The sequence below is a fragment of the Hippopotamus amphibius genome, chromosome 7 (assembly GCF_030028045.1).
Source record: "Hippopotamus amphibius kiboko isolate mHipAmp2 chromosome 7, mHipAmp2.hap2, whole genome shotgun sequence".
Lineage (NCBI taxonomy): Eukaryota > Metazoa > Chordata > Mammalia > Artiodactyla > Hippopotamidae > Hippopotamus > Hippopotamus amphibius.
In genome coordinates, this window is record NC_080192.1 from 9,766,952 (window position 1) to 9,787,020 (window position 20,069).

Genomic DNA, 20,069 nt, shown 5'->3' on the forward strand with positions numbered 1-20,069 from the left:
ACTGTATATCTGGCTTCTGCCCTGAGACTCAGCTATAAATAAGGGCTCCTATGAGAGAGTGGGTCATTTGTTCATTAAATAAAATGAGAGAATAGTCAAACAAGACCTTTGTAAGGAGGAATCATCATCAGAGTTCTTATTTGCAAACAACGGAATCTATTCCAGCTACTTTAAACAGGAAGAATGTATTAAAGCGTATTAGTGGTGCACGGCTCCCCAGGATGGGCCAGTGCCTTGGTTTCAGAGGCCATACCACCAAGAACGATGCCCAAACTGTACACTCCTACAAAGGTACGCTGCTTTACGCCAGCCCATGGTAACGGGAACTGATGCTCAAAGCTCCACTCTGCTTTTCTTGAAAAGCCAGTTGCCCATGTCAACAGTCTGTCCAAAAGCTAGAGTTCACTTGGTCCCCCATTTCCTCACATTGCTCATTTCCATCTTTTTTTTTTATTTTTATTTTTTTTTATTTTTTTATTTATTTATTTTTTGGGGGGGTACACCAGGTTCAATCATCCGTTTTTATACACATATCCCCATCTTCCCTCCCTTCCTTGACGCCCCCCCCCAAGCCCCCCCCACCCTCCCCGCTCATTTCCATCTTGAAGTCTAAGGCAGGTGTGTTGCATCTGAGGGCTAGAGCCCAGGTACGATGTCTGCACCGCAGCCACAAAAGAAGCTGGGAGAGCAGCTTAAGTCTTTCACCTTGGGGCTGCGTCTCATGTATGTGAAGAACATGTGACAAATAACACCCCCAGAAAGTGCCACTTCAGCTGAGAACCAAAAGATGAAAAGGATTCAGCCATTAGAAAAGTGAACGAAAGAACCTTCCCGGAAAAGGGAACAGCATGTGCAAAGGCCCTGAGGCAAAAAAAAAAAAAAAAGGCGGGGTGGAGTTGAGATATTCAGGGAACACAGAGAAGGCCAGTGATGCTGTAGCCCAGCGTGTGTGTGGAAGAGGAGCAGGAGTCGGGGCTGGAGAAGTGGCAGGGGCTGGATTCTGCAGAGTTGGATGGGTCATAGTAAGGAGCATGGATATAATTTCAGTGCTATGGGACTCCATTTAAATAGGGGGATGACATGGTCTGATTTCTAATTTTTAGAAGATCACAGTGTCTTCTGAATATGGAGAATATAATGGAAGGAAGTGGGCAGAAGACCAGTTAGGAGGCTTTTGTACTTGTCCAAGAAAGAGGCAGTGACAGCAGGAGGCAAGACACAGAGAGACCTGGAATGTGTTTTGGAGATCCAGCTTTCAGCATTTGCTAATGGATTGGCTTTAGGAGTGGGATGGAGGGGAAAGAGAGGGAAGAGTCAAGTATGCGTGCTAGTGTGGCTTAAGCAGCTGAAGGTGTGTGGGGTTTGTGAGATGGAAAGTGTAGGATCAGGGGTAGGGGAAAGCCATCAAGTTCAGTTTTGAACTTGTTAACTTTAAGATGCCTGTGAGAAGTGCAAAGGGAGATGTCAAGTAGGTAGTTAAACATACAAAGCTGGACCAAAGGAGAGGCCAGGGTTAGAGAAAAAACAGTTTCTAGCAAAGTTTCATATATTTGTGACAAAATACGGGAACTACAAGTGAGTGGCCACCGTGTAGCCACAGTCAAAGGCAGAAAGACATACTAGGCTTGGTTCCAGAAGAACTAAATTTTCATCTAGGTCATGCCACCTATTAGTTATATAGCTTTGAAAACATCTGAGCCTCTGTGTTCTTTGCAAAATGGGCATCATGACTGGTATTAATTCTTATAGATTCAGTCTAGGAATAGGAGATGTCCCATACATTGTTGTCTAGCCATGTCCTGTCAGAATGTTTGTTCATTTTAACCAGAATTGTCCCAAGTTCCAGAGCATGGGTACATAAGGGTCATTTAACAATAATGACCCAGATTCCTGCAGCTCATTCCCGTACCTGCTAACACCAGATCTGCAAAGCCCGCTTCCCTCGCAGACGTTTCTGGGCATCCTCAGATTGAATCTCACATTGGCTCAAAAGCAGGTTTCCCTGCTGCTCTGTCCCATCACAGCTAAGCCCTCAGTGTGTGGAATCTGAGCGGCAGGGTGACACGGGGTGGAAGCGTTCCATCTCCTCTGTGCCATGGTGGGATGGAGGTCCCAGAGAAGTCTTAGTTTACCCCCCATCCCAACAATAGTCACGTTGCCTCACATGCTCAGAGGGTGGTTGCTGGTCAGAACACAAGAGAGTGGGTGGGAAAGTACTTTGGAGAGTCCACCACGTGCAGATTTCCTCTGCATATATCCTCCTGGTCCTCACAGTATGCCTGTATGGTAGGTGATTATTATCTTTATTTGACAAAGGGAGAAAGAGACTCAAACTGGTGAAAACTTGCCCCAGGCTGCGCAGCTGACTTCAGCTGACATCAGGACACTGTCATTCTGAGCTCTTTCTGCATCATCCTGCTGCCTCTCCAACACATACGAGGCTCTGATAGCTTCAGCTAAGCCCATCTCCTTGTGTCTAGTCTCTGCTCCATGACAAGTCTTTCCAAGGCCTGTTAAGAATGAGTGTGGTGCTTCATTGAGCCCTGGGAGTGTCTTCTCTCTAACAAATCCAAGTAACCACTTCAACACTATAAAAAATCAGTAGCTATTGGACAACCAGCTGCATGGTGGATGGGAAGTCCTTTCAGCTTTCTTCTTCCCATTCAAATATCATATTTATATGAAAGCAGAGTGATGATTGTTGAGGCTGTGGGCTGCTGTCTGCCACTTGGTGGGCCATCTGTTTAACATGCCAAACTCCTACGCATCCTTAAAGATAGAACAAAAGTGTCTTCTCTCCTTGGAAGCCCTCCAGCTCTGCCCCAGACAGAATCAAACATTCACCACTCTGGCTTCCTAGAATACTCTGTTGGTACTGCTGGTGACAGACTATTAGCTGTTCCCCAGTATTTGTTGTTTCCTCCCTCTATTAAAAAAATAGAGCCTATAAAATAAAGATTACATTTCCTCACCTCCCTTACATCAATGTGTAGCCATGTGACTAAGTTCCAGTTAATGAAATACAAGCAGATATGCCATGTGGCAGTGTCTGGGAGCCCTCCTTCAAAAGACAGCTCATTTGGCGGCATCTCTTTGCCCTTTTCTCCATTCTGCTGTCTGGAATGTGAATGTGATGACTGGAGCTCTAGTTGTCATCTTGGACCCTAAGAACAAGGGTCCCATGTTGGGAAAGGTGAAACTGAGCTGGAAGAAGTTGGAGTCCTTATGGACTTATCACAGCAGAAATAACATATAAACCCTGAATTGCCTACCTTCAGACCATTGTGTGGGAGAGAAATTTTTACCCAGTTTGAGCCACTATTAATTTTGAGTCTCTGTGACTCACATACAAACCTAATACTAAATTACATTACCTCTAATAAATAGGCGGTGCTTTCCACATCGTAGCATAATTGTCTATTTACTGTTACCTCCCCTGCTAGACTGAGAGCTCCTCTAAGCAGGGACTAGGTTTCAGGTTCTGCCTAGTGCCAGACACATTAGTAGCTACTCAACGAAACGTTTCCTGAAGGAGATGTGAGTGATTGCATAAACAAGCATGCAGTGTCCGCGGAGCACTTACCAGGAGCAGCGGCTCCTGCACTCTGCACGCATTAGCTGACTTAATCCCCATGAGAACCCCACGAGGAAACCACGGCAATCTCGAGAGGTTCAACGACTTGCCCAAGGTCACCAGCCATTGAGTGGCAGGGCTGGGACTGCAACCGCAGTCTGCCTCAGTCCTCAGCTCACATGTTTTCTACATCTGCATTCCACTGTGCTCTCAGGATGGAGGGCTGAGTTGTCGAGCTGTGCCTGTAAGGTCTCCTTCTACATGTTCCTTTACTGAGAACAATGAAAAATATCTAGGAAATTGTGTGTAAACTTTTTGTGTTCCTCTCAGTACCAGTTTTACTAAATTTGTTCTTCTGTTGTTGTTGTTTTTTCCTCCTGGAGTCTTCTGATATGAATTCAACCCATGAGAGAGCCTGTTTTGCCCCCAAGAATTCAATGGATGGCTCACATATGCAGAATACCTCAAAAGGTACATTAACTTAAAGGGGGAATGTAGGCTTTCCATTTAGTTGTTATCTCCAAAACCCTAGTTTCTTGGGGGGTTTTGAACCTAATCTGCCACCCTCATTTACGCCTGTGGTTCTTGCCTTGGGCTTTGGCCTTAATCAATATCTTAGGAGAAGACATAATTGTCTTTTCCTGTTTAGTAAGCACTAAGTTCCACTTTTGTGATAATGGATATCAGCATAGTGCTGATATCTGTGGGGAAGAGAAGTTGTTGGCAGTGGAAGAAAATAAGTCTCAGATACGATTACTGCTCTTCTCCCCCATCAGGAACCAGCATTTATTGAGTTAGAAACTGATTTGTGCCCGGGTGTTAATTTACAAAGGTGACTTGAGTGACTACACAGGTCAGTGCCATTGTAAGAAAACTTAGTTACTCTCAGTTCTAGAAATGGGAGCCATGGCTCACCCTGCAGGGCGATGGGAGGAAGCTCCAGGGTCGGTCAGGAGGCAGAAATTGCTACTGAAAGTTCAGCTTTTGTGTCCACCGGTGCCAAATCAAATCCTGGAGACAGAGTTTGGGGTGAAGTAGGAAAGGAGAGCTTTATTGCTTTGCCAGGCAAAGGGGGACACACTGGGCTTCTGCCTCAAAAAACTGTGTGTCCCAACCCCAGAGGATTTGATGAAGGGTTTTATAACAGTGGTTCAGAGGTTGGATCTCTGACAAGATTAGGGTGTGTGCAGGGCCTGCACTCACTCCCTTAATCTCATCTCAGGTGGTCCCTTTAATCTTGGGACGGTCATGGAGGCTGGAGTCTTGCCTATAAGAAATGGTGAACAAAAGGAGGCCTTCCAGGTGCCCAGACCCCCCCCTCAGTTTGAAAAGGAGCAAGGGAAAGGCATAGACCACAGCCTTTACTGGGATTTCCTTGGCAAAGGCAAGACATGACTGGATAAACATCTAGGATTGGGTATATTGACTGATTCTAGCGGGCTTTGGAGTATAAGGGCTGTCCCTAGTTGTCTGGCACCTGGGCCTGGGTTGATGGAAGTCAGGGCAAATTGTTGGCTTGGTGTGAGAGTTACGTCAAGGAGGTAATTCAGTGTATGGGCTCTGGATCATGGGGGAGATATAAACAACTTTGGCCGTTAGTTTGGCACTGTCATTAATGGATGCCAAATAGACAAATATAGAACCTAGGAAAACTGAGTTAGAACATAAACACTTAAGTATCATTCTGGACCATTTCACACATGTCATCAGTATTCGAAAAAGTTAAGCAGTCCTTTTTCTTGATGGAGAAATGGAGGCTCAGAGATGTATGTGAACTACATCTCTTAGTAAAGCTGTTAAAAAACCCAGAACTTGGGGACCACTCATTGAGAGGTATAGAAGGGGTTCCAGATACAGGTAAATGTTTGTGGGAGACTTTGCAAGTCCCCAAAATGTACATATATATTCAATTCACGTAGACCTGTGAGTCAAAGACGAAGTATCAAGGGGAATTAGAAAATATTTTGAACTGAGTGAAAATGAGACCTTTTTTCCTAATATGAGCATTTAATGCTATGGAGCAGTGGTCCCCAACCTTTTTGGCACCAGAGACTGGTTTCATAGAAGACAATTTTTCCACAGACGGGGCGGGGGGTGGGGGTGGGGGGGATGGTTTAGGCAGTAATGAGAGGGATGGGGAGCAATGGGGAGCAGCCGATGAAGCTCCGCTCTCTGCCCGCTCCTCACCTCCTGCTGTGCGGCCTGATTCCTGACAGTACCGATCCACCATCCACGGCCCAGTGGTTGGGGCCCCCTGCTATAGAGTTCCTTCTGAACACTAGGCATCCCACAAATGTTTTAGATACAGTGTTTTTATTTTTATTCACTTTGGGTTGTTTCCACTTTGTAACTATTATAAATCATGCTGCTGTGAACACTCATGTACAAGTTTTTGTGTAGACATATGTTTTCATTTCTTTTAGGTGTATGTATACCTGGGGTGGAATTGCTGGGTCATATGTTTAACATTTTGAGGAACTGCCAGACGGCATTCCAAAGTGATTATCACACATATTGTAAAGAATGTAAGGGGAGGAAAATACAGTATTATATTTACTAAATATAACCAGACAGATTTACAATATGGATTCTAGCTTTATTATTTATATTCTATATTTACTACATATATCATACTTACTATATATAACCAGATATTTACAGTTTCTGTTGCTTTTTCTTCATTCCTGAAGTTCCAAGTTTCCCTCTGGTATCATTTTCCTTCTTACCCCACCCCCCCACCCCCAAGAAAAGAAAACCCTTCATTTCAAATAGGTTTGCTGGCAATGAATTGTTAGTTTTCTTTCTTCTGAGAGTGTCTTTATATTTCACCTTCATTCCTGAAGGATATTTTTTTCTGGATATAGAATTCTGGGTTGACAGTTCCTTTCTTTCTGCACTTTCAAATGTTGTTCCACAGCCTCTGGCCTCAATGGTATGATGAGAAATCCACAGTCATTTAAATTCTTGTTCTCTTTTTGTGTCAAGCATTTCTCTCAGACTGCCCTCAAGATATTTTCTTTGTCTTGCCTTTCAACTGGTTGATTACGATGTGTTCGGGCATGGGTTTCTTTGACTCTGACTTGATTGGGGTTTGCAGAGCTTCTTGAAACTGTAAGTTAATGTCTTTTGACTAATTTGGGAAGTTTTCAGACATTGGTTTTTCAGTTTTTTTCATTTTTTAATTTTTTGGTACCACACCCTTTTTCCTTTCTTTTTAGGACTTTGATGACACAATTTTTGACCTGTTGATGTTGTCCCATAGGTCCCTGAGGCTCTGTTCATTTTTTCCAGTCTTTTGTCTCTACATTGTTCAGATTGTGTATGTAATAAAAATATAGATTTGGTCTTTGTCCCCAGTTCCTGGCACAGAGCCTCTAAAACCCTTGGGATTTCCTGAGTGATGGGAATGTTTTTTTATTATTCATTGTTAGTATCTTCCAACCCCACCTGAGTATATCCTAATAAGGTGACTCAGGTTGGGGCCTTAGATAGCTTCAGGATGGGATCCAGTTATCAGAAAGACCAAATATGATTAGAGGGTGGAAACTTTCAACCTCACCACTCCCAACCTCCAGGGAGGAGAGAGAGATTGGAAATTGAGTTATAAAAACTCTTGAACAATGTGATTTGGTGAACTTCCAGGTTACTGAACACATTGATGTGCCTGGAAGGTGAAGTGCCTGAAGAGGGCATGGAAGCTCCATGCCCCAGCCCCCCACACCATGGCCTGTCTCACTTCCATTTAGTTGTTCCTGAGTTGTGTCTTTTTTGATAAACCTGTAAGAGTAAGTATAGCACTTTCCTGAGTTCTGTGAGCCATTCTACTGAATTATTGAAACTGAAGGGGTCATGGGAATCCCCAAATTTGTAGTTGGCTAGATAGAAGCATGGGTGGCCCAGGCCCCCCACTTGACACTGATGCCTGAAGTGGGGACAGTCTTGTTGGATTGAGTCTTTTAACTAGTGGGATATGACGCTAATTCCAGGTAGATTTGGAATTGAATTAAATTGTTAGATGCCCAGTTTATTTCAGAGAATTGGTGTGGAAAACCATATATGTAGTGTTAGAAAACACCACACAAATTGGATAATTTTTATTGATCTGTCTTCAAGTTCATTGTCTCTTTCCTCCATCACCTCCATTCTGGTATTGATCCCATCCAGTCAATTTTTTATTTCAGTTATTGTATTTTTCAGTTGTAAAATTTCTGTTTGATTCTCTGTCATAGCTTCTATTTCTCTGCTGAGAGTTTTTATTTTTTCATTTCTTTCAAAAGTGTTCATCCTTACTTTTTAAAGCATTGTTATAATAGCTGCCTTAAAGCCTTTGATGATTTCAACATCTGAGTCATTTCAGGATTGGTGATGCTGATTGTCTTTCTCCCTTGAGAATTTATCAGTCTTTTCTGGTGCTTTGTAGGTCAAGTAATTTTGGATTCTATTCTGGATATTTTGAACATTTTGAGTCTTGTTTAAATATATGAAGAAGGTTGGAGTGTTTTGTTTCCTTTTGTGTTAGCAGGCAATTCACCCAATTAGGCTCAGGTCATAAGTTTTATAGATTGTGGTTTCAATGTCAGTTCAGTTTTTAAAACTTTTACAGTGCTATTTTGATCTCTCCTAAAAATGTGTGCTTCTGAGACTTGAAAAGTAATCTACCCTGCAGTTCAGTTCTCAAAGCTATCTGTTTAGGGTTGGATACACATTTATATGTACAGCTCAGGGGTGAGCATGTGCATCCATACACAATTATTTGGGATTCCTTTCTTGATCTCTCTCCTCTCTGTAATTTCCTATATTATATACATGGAGAGAGAGACAGAATCTTTAGCAGTTCCTTACTGCAGGTCTCTTGGTAAATTCCCTTGGTTTTTGTTTTCCTATTAACATCTTTATTTCATCTTTGCTCTTAAAGGATAGTTTTGCTGGGTATACAAGTTTACCTTAATGCTTTGGTGATTTCATTCCACTGTCGTCTTCTAGCTTCCATTGCTACTGTTGAGAACTCTGTAGTCATTCTAATTGCTATCTGTTTATAGATAATCTGTTGTTTCTCTCTGCCTGTCTTTAAGATATTCTCTATTAACTTTCCACAGAAAAACTCTATTAACTTTATGCAAGAGTTGGATATTTTTTTCTCTTTTAATCACAACACCCTTCCTGATTCTGCATAGCATTTTTAAAGTCTTTAGGCTCCCTCTTCCTTATTCTGGAACCATATTGTATCACACAGAGAATTCTATGATGGCACCTGAGTTAGTGTTATGCTTCTTTTTTTTTTTTTTTTTTTTTTTTTTGGGCACACGGGCTTAGTTGCTCCGCGGCATGTGGGATCTTCCTGGAGCTGGGATCAAACCCGTGACCTCTGCATTGGCAGGCGGATTCTTAACCACTGCGCCACCTAGGAAGCCCCAGTGTTATGCTTCTTATTTATGTCTTTTTTCTTACTAAGCTGTGAGTTCCTTGAAGATAGTCTACTTCCAGCACCTAGCACAGGCCTAGCGCATAGAAAAAGCTCAGTAAAATGTTGGATGGTTGGATAGAAGGATGGGCAGATAGATTAGTAAATGGACAAATATATGGTCACAAGTGTATATCTGGCTAAAATGCAAGTATAAATTCTATGAATTTACCTGAACGACTTCCTCTAGCATCTCCCAGTGATCTGAATATACCCAGGTATTTTCACAAATTAATAGGAAGCTGAGATCTACGATATGCTCTTTCTCATCATAGCTGACAAGCTCTGTTGATCATTTTTTGCTAATATTGCATTGACAGAGCATAATTATCAGACTCTGGTCTTGAGGAAAGCAACCCACCAAGTCAAGAGGATATCAGCAGCAAGAGAACTTGAGAATACGCTTCCTAAGCTGGTGAGATTGTGATTGCAGATTTAATAGTAGAGATGATTTAAAGGGGACTAGGAGATCTGGCTAGAAAAGTTAGTTCTGTGAAGATGTCAGGGTAAGAATTGGGGCATTTCTGATTGTAGGCTGGGGTGATACAATAAGGATATCTCCTGAGGATAATTACTGACTGAGGTAGGCACCAGTTGCGTGAGCATTTTTTCTGGATTTCTCCAGGATTTAAATTACTTGCTTGAACAAGAGCCTGGATGTAGTGGAAAGACAGCACTGAGTCTCAGTTTTCTACTCTATAAAATGGGGACAGTAATTCCTAGGTCCTGGTGTTCTTATGAAGTTTACCTGAGGTAGTGATGATAATTAACACATAATGAACACTTGCTCACTGCATGTCAGGTGCTATACTAAACCTGTGCATACGGTGTATTTTATTTTACTGTCACAGTCCTTCGAGATAATTACTCCTGCTATTCTTTAGTTTATTAGTGAGAAAAGTGATGCTCAGAGCAGGTAATTAATTTGTCCAAATTCACAAAGCAAATAAGTGATGAAACCAAGACTTGCATGCAGATCTGTCTGACTCCGAGCCTAAGCTCTTAACCTCTGAGCTTTGCCACCAACACAGTCTCCAGAACACGAGGTGAAGGATTAATGTGTGTTCTCTCCTCTTCTCCTCCCCTCTCCCTGAAAATCTGAGTGCATGGTAGTTTATATCAATGGCACATTCAGTCTTACGTAGTGGGAAGAGGCTTTTAGGACCCTGAACAGGGCAAGAGGTTTTGGGGCTTCCCCAAGCCACCAACTAGCAAGGGAGTCAGGCCGTAGAATTTGGGTCAAGTATAACAAGTATTGTAGAAGATTTCTTTCCTTCCTTCTTTCTTTCTTCCTTTCTTCCTTCCTTCCTTCCTTCCTTCCTTCCTTCCTTCCTTCCAGCCATGCTGTGCAGCTTGTGGGATCTTAGTTCCCCAACCAGAGATTGAACCTGGGCCACAGCAGTGAAAGCGCCAAGTCCTAACCACTGGACCTCCAGGAAAGTCCCTGTAGAAGTTTTCTTGAATGTTCTTCCTTTCTCCATAATTATTCCACTGCCTAAATCCCCTCAGCATTTAGCAGTGAAGATTTCGAGAAGTAGCAGGGCATAAGGTGGAAAAGACAGACAGACAGACATGGGTTCAAATCTTGGTGCTGTATCTATTTCCTCAGCTGTGTCACTTGAGCAAGTTGCTTAACTCTTCTGACCTTCTTCTATAAAATGGGGGAAATAAAGCCCAGCAGTGTTACGGTCCTTACTCCTGACAGGGCTCATGGGGTTGCTCTAGAGATAGAGGCAAGGAGAAGAGCAGTCATCTCTTACTCTGGAATCTGTCCTGATAGGGTGGTGAAGCCAAGCAGTTAGAGCAGGTGATGGCAGATTTTAACCGGAGTGCAAAGCAGCCGAGTAGCCTGTGAATGGCCTGGCAGAGACACATGGAAGGGGGGTGCCTCACTGAGCTATTCACGGGGGCCCCCTGCTGGATGCTCCTGACAGAAGAGCCAACACGTGACTCTACCACTTTCAAAAGCACAGCATTGATACAATCTACTGCCCATTCTTTTTTTTTAAATACCATAGTTTTTATTGAAAAGTCATTGCCCATGGTAAAACCAAACATATTAAAGGATATGTAATAAAAAGTTAATCTCTCTTCCACACCAGACCCTATGTCCCCTCCCCAGAGGCAAAAAAAGTTTTCCCTTATATCCTTCTGGAAATGTTTGATGCATATCAAGGAATATAAACTGGTTTTTAAACAAAAATTGGTATATTATATACACTATTTTGCACTTCGCTTTTTCAGCCTAACGTACAATAGCTAACAATTATTGAATGCCTGTGTACCAAACATTGTTCTAAACACATCATGCATATTAATTCATTTAATCCTCACACAACCCTAAAGGAAGTAGGTTTTATTTATTATCTCTATTTTATAGGTCAGAAAACTAAGGCTGAGAAATATTAAGTATCTTGCCCAAAGTCAAATAGCTAGTAAGTGGTAGAGCTAAGATTTTTTAAAAGATATAATTCGCATACCATAAAATTCAGCATTTTAATGTAAAATTCAGTGGTTTTTAGTACAGTCACAAAGTTGTATAATCATCACCACTATCTACATCCAGAACATTTTTATCACCCAAAAAAGAAACCCCATACTCATTAGCAGCCACTCCCTGGTCCCCTTCCCCTGCTGCTTCTGGAAACCACGAATGTAGTTTTAGTTTGTATGAATTTGCCTATTCTGGACATTTCATGTAAATGGGAATCATATAATATGTGGCCTTTTTTGTGACTGACTTCCTTCACTGAGCATAGTGTTTTCAAGATTTATCCATGTTGTAGCATGTCAGTATTTCACTTCTTTTAATGGCTGAATTGTATTCCATTATATGTCTATACCAAATTTTATTTATCCATTTACTAGTTAATGGACATTTGGGCTGTTTCCACCTTTTGGCTATTATGAATGACATTTCTTCTGTGAAAATTTATGTACAAATTTTTGTGTGTACATAAATGTTTTCTATTTTCCTGGATATATACCACCTAGGAGTGGCATTGTCAGGTCATATGGTAAGTCTATGTCTAACTTTTTGAGGAACCGCCAAACTTTTCCGCAGAGGCTGTGCCATTTTACATTCCCACCAGCAACATACAAGGGTTCCAATTTCTCCATATCCTCGTCAACACTTATTTTCCATTCTTTTTGTTATGGTTATCCTCGTTGGTATGAAGTAGTATCTCACTGTGGTTTTGACTTCCATTTTCCTAATGACTAATCATACTGAACAGCCTTTCATGTGCTTATTGGCCAGTTGTATACCTTCTTTAGAGAAATGTCAGTTCAAATCCTTTGCCTGTTTTTAGATTAAGTTTTTGTCTTTTTGTTGTTGAGTTAGAAGAGTAGAGCCAGGATTTTAACCCAAGCAATGTGACTCCAGATCCCATGTTCTAAATCACACTCTGTACTGACTTCAGTATATCTTAGAGCATATTCCATATGAAAGCACACACAGATCTATCACAATCTTACTTCAGGTTGCACTGTGTTCTGTAATTCATTAACCATTTTCCTGTTGGTGGACATGTAGGTGCTCCCAGTCTTCGCTGTTATAAACACTGCTGTCTTAAACATGTCAGTATTTGTGTGCTTCTTGGCTCATATGTACAAGTATACATGTAGGAAGAATTCCTAGAAGTAGAATTGCTAAATCAATTGTATATCTTGAATTGCTGTCCAAAGAAGCTGTGCCAATTTATATTCTCACCAGCAGCATGTTAGTACCTTTGCCAATGTTATCAAATTATTTGTTGCCATTCTGATGAGGGGAAAATGCTATGTTATAATTGTTTCAATATTAATTATTTAATTATGAGTGAAGTTAAATCTATATTCCTATAGTTGTAATCCTTTGGAATTTCCATTTCCATGAAATGCCTCTTCTTGTCCTCTTAGTCTTCTACTCATTATTGACTTGTAGAAGCGCAATTCTTTGTCATATGTTTGGCAAAAAATGTTTCCTATTTAGTCTTTTTACTTTACTTATGGTATTTTATGTTAGAAAATTTAAATTTCTATACAGACATGTTTATTGGTCATTTCTTTTATGGCTCCTGGATTTCATTTCCTACTAAGAAGGATCTTTACCACTCCAGGATATTATGAAACATTCTCTCCCATTTTTTCCCCCAATGTTTGATATTATCACCTATTCTCAATAAAAAACTTTACTTACATAACCCAGTTGTCACCAGGGGTCACTCTACTCTTTTGTTGTTTTTTTTTTTTTTTTTTTGGCACACGGGCTTAGTTGCTCCGGGGCATGTGGGATCTTTCTGGAGCTGGGATCGAACCCGTGACCTCTGCATTGTCAGGCGGATTCTTAACCACTGCACCACCTAGGAAGCCCATACTCTTTTGAATTTCATTAAAGATCGGTTTAAGCATTTGCTGTACGATTGGTTTGGAGCCTCATACCCTCCCCCACATGTCTGAACTCTGGGGACTATGGCGCTGAGCTTCTCTTTTGTCCTGCGTGTGCTGTGCATGTACCACCTCTTCCCTTGACTTTCACGAAAAATGCTCACACCAGGTCTGTATGGGTGTGTTGTGTATAGGGAAGATTTCACCAAGTCTAAAGAGATGGGAAGAAGGGGGACCATAGCACAGTAATGCAAAGGCCTTTAATATGAATTGCCCTTCTTAAAATCCTTTAGTCACCACACCATTTGCAAGACCATACTCTGTAGTTCTGTGCACTTTCCTCTTTCTTCTTTCCCCAAACTCCCGCTCATCTCTAGAGCAGTGTAGCTCTCACACTGCCTTTGGCTCTAATCTTTGTTTCCCCTTTCCCTGAAAGGACAGTCCCCTCCCTCTGGTGAATTCTGGTACCAGCAAAGTCAATTTTTTTACATCCCTTTACACTAGGAATAGGAGACATCAGTAAGTTGATAAAGCCATTAGCATCAAAGAACCTACAGAACAGCAGAGGTGTTTGGCTTAACACCAGGCTCAAGCAAAGAACACCCATCTTTCCACCTCGCTTTGAAGTTGTTTTCAATCAGGGCATCCAACTTCAAGGCTCCCTTACTTCCCTAGGCCTCAAAGGATTTTACTTACTTTCTTGCAAGCTCTTTCATTCACTTAAAAGGATTTTTAGAATATTTGTCTAGCATTTTTTAGATGTTTTGTCATGAGTTTAAGCTGTTCTATTAAAATTTTAATGGCATACACTGAAGACCTGGCAATTTCACTTCTAATAATCTGTCCTGTAGAAATGCTCATACGAGGCCATCCCTTACAGCATTAATCTGTACTAGCAAAAACTGAAGAAAATTAACATTTCAGTAGATAAATAGGTAAACTGTGAAATGTTCATAATATAGATACTCTGTTGCTGTTAAAAACAAGACATATTTATACCTTCTGATATGAAAGAATGTAAGTCAACAATGTCTAAAATTAATAAATCAGAGAATACTATAGGCAGTGTATTTAGATACTGATGAGTGAAAAATTAAAGTAATAAAACATTGTGTATAGTATGATTCTGTTTTTATTTTTGAATTACATTTTTGCTATAAAGTTATTACGTGCATATAAAAAGGCTTGGAAGGATACATGGAAAAACATTAGTAGTATTTATTCCTAGAAAATGCCAGTGAGGATGGAGATTTTTATCTTTTACTATATACATTTCTGCATTGTATGAATTTTTCACAATGAAATTTATTTTGTAATAAATAAATAAATAAATGTTTTTACTCTCAGAGATAGCAGAAAAGGATATGTAAATGTCAAAATAAAGAACTTTTTAAAAAAGATATACAATTAGCCCAGAATAAGAAAGAGGATGGTCCCACTTCACATGGACCCATCTAACATGTGTTCAGGGAGAAGGGCCAGGCTGGAAAGAAAGCAGGTCCAGGAGTTACTGAAGGCACTGAAGATATTTAGGTTGGAGAAACAAGACTTAGAGAAGATGTGAGGACTCTCCTCAATTTTTTTTTTTGACCATGCTGCGCGGCTTGTGGGATCTTAGTTCCCTAACCAGGGATTGAACCCAAGTCCTGGGAGTGAAAGCGCCAACTCCTAACCACTGGACTGCCAGGGAATTCCCTCCTCAGAAATTTTAAGGACTGTTATGTAATACATAGTCCGGAGGGAGATGGGTTGGAATTACAGAGAGTCAGATTTTTATCTAGGCTAAGAAAGAACTTTGTAGGAGTCCAAGTTGTCATTTTAAACCAGCTCTACCCTCTGGCTTGGATGCAGATAGTCTGCTGGTCCTTGTTCCAGCTCTGGCTCACAAATCATGTCATTCCCCTTGCCAGGTCTCTGATGCCAACCTCTTTACTCTAGCTCCTACCCTGCTTTCTACCTGCCTCTTGGAGATGAGGTTCCAGAATGACTCTCTTCTTGTCCAGTGGCTTGTCTTTGCCCAGTGCTGTGGCTCTGAGCCAGCCCTTCCCCTGGGAGGAGAAACCAGATGCTTACTGACAATGGAATTGGATGTTTCAAAAGCGAGTGTATTCCTTGTTTCCAATTAGGGAAGCAAAAATGGACAAGTACGTACTGAGAATATTATTGAAATGATGTGTATAACTTGGAATTCTTTGCTTACAAGTCACAAAATCTGCCAACTTGAGCAAAACCTGCAAGAACACTGAGTAGCTGGGCAGTGTGAAACTCAGTCAGGGGACCAGGAGGAGAATCAAGGCAGTTGCAACCCTCGAACCAGCTTTTCAAAGTGACATCTCTGGTGTGGGTGAACCCCCATGTGTTCGCAGTCTATATTTCACCCCACTCAAGACTCAAAATCCTAGAAGCCGGAGTTTTAATTGACCAAGCTTATGCCACGTGCTCTGGCTCTAACTGGGTGGATGAGAGGAAGGCTCTGGCTGGCAGAGTCTGCAAAGGCCTCTGAGGCTCCCTCCTGTGGCTCTCATGAGGAGCAAGACATTTGATTTAAAGCCCCTGCAGCCCAGGGACTTCCCTGGTGGTCCAGGGTTTAGGACTCCTGCTTCCACTGTAGGGGGCACAGGTTCCAGCCCTGGTCAGGGAACTAATGTCCCACAAGCCACATGGTAGTGGCCAAATATATATATATATATGTCAGATTTACTACACTCTATTTTCCCTTGTTTCCCTCATTTTGCTGGAGACCACTGAACACAGACTGGCCCCCACTTGGAGATGGGCTTTTAGGAGTCATTGGACTAAATGATGTGTAGGTTCTCTACTAACCCCACGTTTCTGTGATTCCTGTGATTCCAGTGGGATTAGAATAGTGGTTCTCAACTGGGGATAGTTTTGCCCCCTATGAGACATGTGGCCATCTGGAGACATTCCTGGTTGTCACAGCTGGGGGCGGGGCAGAGTACTACTAGCATGTATTGGGTAGGGACCAGGGATGCCACTCAATATCCTACAGTGCACGGGACAGTCTCCCACAACAAATCTGGCCTCAAATGTCAAAGTGCTGAGGTTGAGAGACCCTGCTATAGATAGAGGAAATCTCATTAAGCAATTAAAATGAATAGGACTAGAGAATAGTGTGGTTAGGTGCTGCTGTAGCCTTTATTCATGAGATGGAACTTTTGTCTGGTTAAATTATAACCACTTCTTTAAAATAAAATGTATTTTAAAAAAAATACAAAAGTAGTACATAATCACTACTGACATTTTTGGGAAAAGGCAGAGGACTATAAGGAAGGAAAGCAAGTCACTCTCAGCCCCTGCCTATTCTCTTCCCTGATCTCTAGTTCCTCTTGCTTGTCTATTAGCATCTCAAATATAGCACATCCAAAACAGACCTCTTGATTTTCCTGCCCTGCCAACCGCTTCCTCTGCAGGTCTTCCCAGCTGGGCAACTGGCACCAAACCCTTTAGAGTCACCCTTGACTCCTCTCTTTCTAACACCTCCATCAACTCCATCAGCAAATCCTGCCAATTCTGCTTTCATAATATGTTGCAAATCCTATCACTTCTCACTCCTCTCCCAACTCCCCATTCCCAGCCCCAGCACTGCCCAAACCACTGCAGAGGCCTCCCAGGTGCTCTTCTTATGTCCACGCTTACCCACTGCAGTCATTTTGCCACACATCAGTTAAAGATATCATTTTTCTTTCTTTTCTTTCTTTCTTTCTTTCTTTCTTTTGTTTTTTTCCTTCTTTTTAAAAAATTTTTAACTTTTTAAATTTTTTTAATTTTTAAAGAATTTTACTGACATATAATTGACATACAAAAACTGCATATAAAGTATACAATTTGATTTTTTTTTTCTTATGTCTTTTTTTTTTTTTTTTTTTTGGCGCACGGGCTTAGTTGCTCCGCGGCATGTGGGATCTTCCTGGAGCAGGGATTGAACTCATGTCCTCTACATTGGCAGGCGGATTCCCAACCACTGCGCCACCTAGGAAGCCCTCTTATGTCTTTTTAATTTGTATTTTTTGGCCATGCCACACAGCATGCGGGATCTTAGTTCCCCGACCAGGGATTGAACCCGCACCCCCTGCATTGGAATTACGGAGTCTTAACCACTGGACTACCAGGGAGGTCCCAGTTAAAGGGATCTTTAGAAAAAATTAATCAGATGTGCCCTAGCTCAAAACCTTCCAGGGGCTTCCATCACACTTAGAAAAACCTAACTCCTTCCTGTGGCACAGAGACCCCGCTCCTTCTTCAGCCTCATCATTTGTTCTCATTTGAGCCATGCCAGCCTGGTCTCTGTTCCTCAGCCACACCAAGCTCCTGTCTGCCTTGGGGTCTCCTGCACTTGCTGTCTCCTTTGCCTGAAACATCACGCAGATCTTCCTTACATCATTCAGGATCTGCCCGGATGGCTCCTCCTCAGGGCAGTCCTCCCTGGCCACCCCATGGAAAAGATTCCCCTCCTCCCCAGTCTCCCATCCCACCACCCACACCCCTTGCCCTGCCTGAGTCTTACCTGAAGCCCTTATTTTTCCATAGTATCATGTTATTCTTTTATTTGTTGATTTGTTTATTATTTTTCTCTCAACTGTAATACAAGCTCCGTGAGGGCTGAAATTTGTCTTATTCTCAGCTGAAATGTCAGTGTCTAGATCAGTGTGAAAACATAGTAGTCACCCAGTAAATATTTGCTGAATGAATTGTTAACATTTTGGTAATTACGCTTCCAGCCTCTTATCTATCTTTTTGTTTTTTGGTTGATTGATTTCATATAATTATATTTATTTTATATAAAATGTATAATATTATCTATGTAATTTTGTATCTTGATTTTTAAAACTACTGTTATATCTGAAATAATATTTTAGTGCCAACTCTTCATAGACAATTTAATAGTGGCATACTATTCCTTTGGGTAGAGATATCAACATCTCCTTGAATATTTAGGTGGTTCTAGTCTTTTGCTGTAGTAATTATCACTTCAGTAAACATCTTAGTGCCTAAATCTTTTTTTCTTGTGGGTAATTTCCTTAGGATAGCATCCTAAAACTGGAATTACTAGATCCTTTACATTTCTTAATACATGCCATAAAAATGATGATATCCTTTATTTTTTTTTCCTCTCTGTTTCCTACTCAGTCCTATCCTGCCTGCAAAAGCCCTGAGATGACTTCAAGCCTCTTCAACATTTATGGGAAGAGCCCTCTGATTGTATACTTCCTCCTGAACTATGCCACTCTGCGGCAGCATGGCAAAGACGTGTTGATGGTTAGGAGGGAAAAAACCAAGACCATCCCATATCCTTTCCACCGAGGGTTAGGCACACATTACTCCAGGCCCCTGCTTCCTCTTCTCAGCAGCAGGGGTGAAAAGAGAGGCATCCAGCCCTTAACACAGCGCCTGACACATAGTAGGGGCCTATCGAGGGTGACCATTGATACGAGCCTATGGGTCAGAATCTTGCTCATTTTAATTCCAAATCTGCCGCGTGCACTGGCTGTGTGGGACCATGGGCAAGTCGGATTTCCCTGTGTGCAATAATCTCTTCCTGTCTACCAGAAAGAATGGGCTACTTAGGAACTCTAACATATTTTGTAACTCAGTAATGCCTCTTAGATGTTCATTGACCCCACAGTATATATTGATTAGGAATTTTGGTGTCTAGGTATGTGTTTCTTCTAGGACCCTCCTCACACACACCCCTCCCCCAGACCCATCAGCAAATTCCTGGCCCCATTGACATTTACCGTAGAGATGTGGTAAAAAGCTCAGATCTTAAGAAAACGAGTGTGATATGTGTTGGCATATCCTGTGTCTTAGCAGTTTACCATAGAGGGTCAGAACATGGAATCAAATGGACCCAGATTCAGGAACCAATTCAACTGCTTACTAGCTGAGTGATCTTAGACAAGTTCCAGCTTCTCTCTGAACCTCAGTTTTTTCATCTATAAAATGGGGATAAACAGTATCCGCCTCACAGGGTTGTGGTGCAGAGGGCAGGCACAGTAGAGGTTAAGACTTAGCACAGTGCCCGGCGGGTAACAGATGATTGAATGTTACCTATTGGCATATAGCTCCCCATAAGGAGGAGCTTTCCTAATGAAGTGGGTAGGACTTAACTCCTTCCCTATAGCGCTTCATATCCACAAACTTATTTATAAATCTACAGGCAGAGAATAACAACTCGCAATTCATAGTACTTTATTGTTTATAAAATGCATACCCCTATATCACCTCTTTGTTCTGTAAAGACAGTGTAGTGTAGTAGAAGGAGCCTGGGTTGGGGATACACAGCCCCGGATTTGAGTCCCAGCTCAGCAACCCACTGGCTTTAAGATCTCATGTGCACAGCTTAACCTCTAAGCTCAATATCTTTATCAACTCATTCCTAAAACAAGGCTAGTTGTACCAAATCAGTAGTGTTGTGACTGAGATTAAATGGCATACAGCTGGGACTAAAAAAATTGTAATTATCATTCTTATCATTCACACCATCTAATTATTATCCCTGTTTTATAGATAAGGAAATGGAGACATAGAGGATGACATAGATCGTCTGATGTCCCACAACTTGTGATGAGTGTAGCTGAGATTCTGACCAGTTCAGAGGGGTGGAGGGGTGGGGAAGGTAGAGGGAACTTTTCAACATACAAACAT

At 41.7% G+C, this 20,069-nt stretch overlaps 1 protein-coding gene across 1 annotated transcript in view; it reads left to right on the forward strand.

Annotated features, from left to right (window-relative positions):
- FAM227A (family with sequence similarity 227 member A) overlaps positions 1-20,069 on the forward strand; it is a 77,558-nt gene that overhangs the window by 31,508 nt on the left and 25,981 nt on the right. Inside the window, 3 exon segments of the mRNA XM_057742647.1 lie at positions 3,958-4,045; positions 9,356-9,450; positions 18,552-18,709. Of these exon segments, the coding sequence (XP_057598630.1) occupies positions 3,958-4,045; positions 9,356-9,450; positions 18,552-18,709 (341 nt within the window).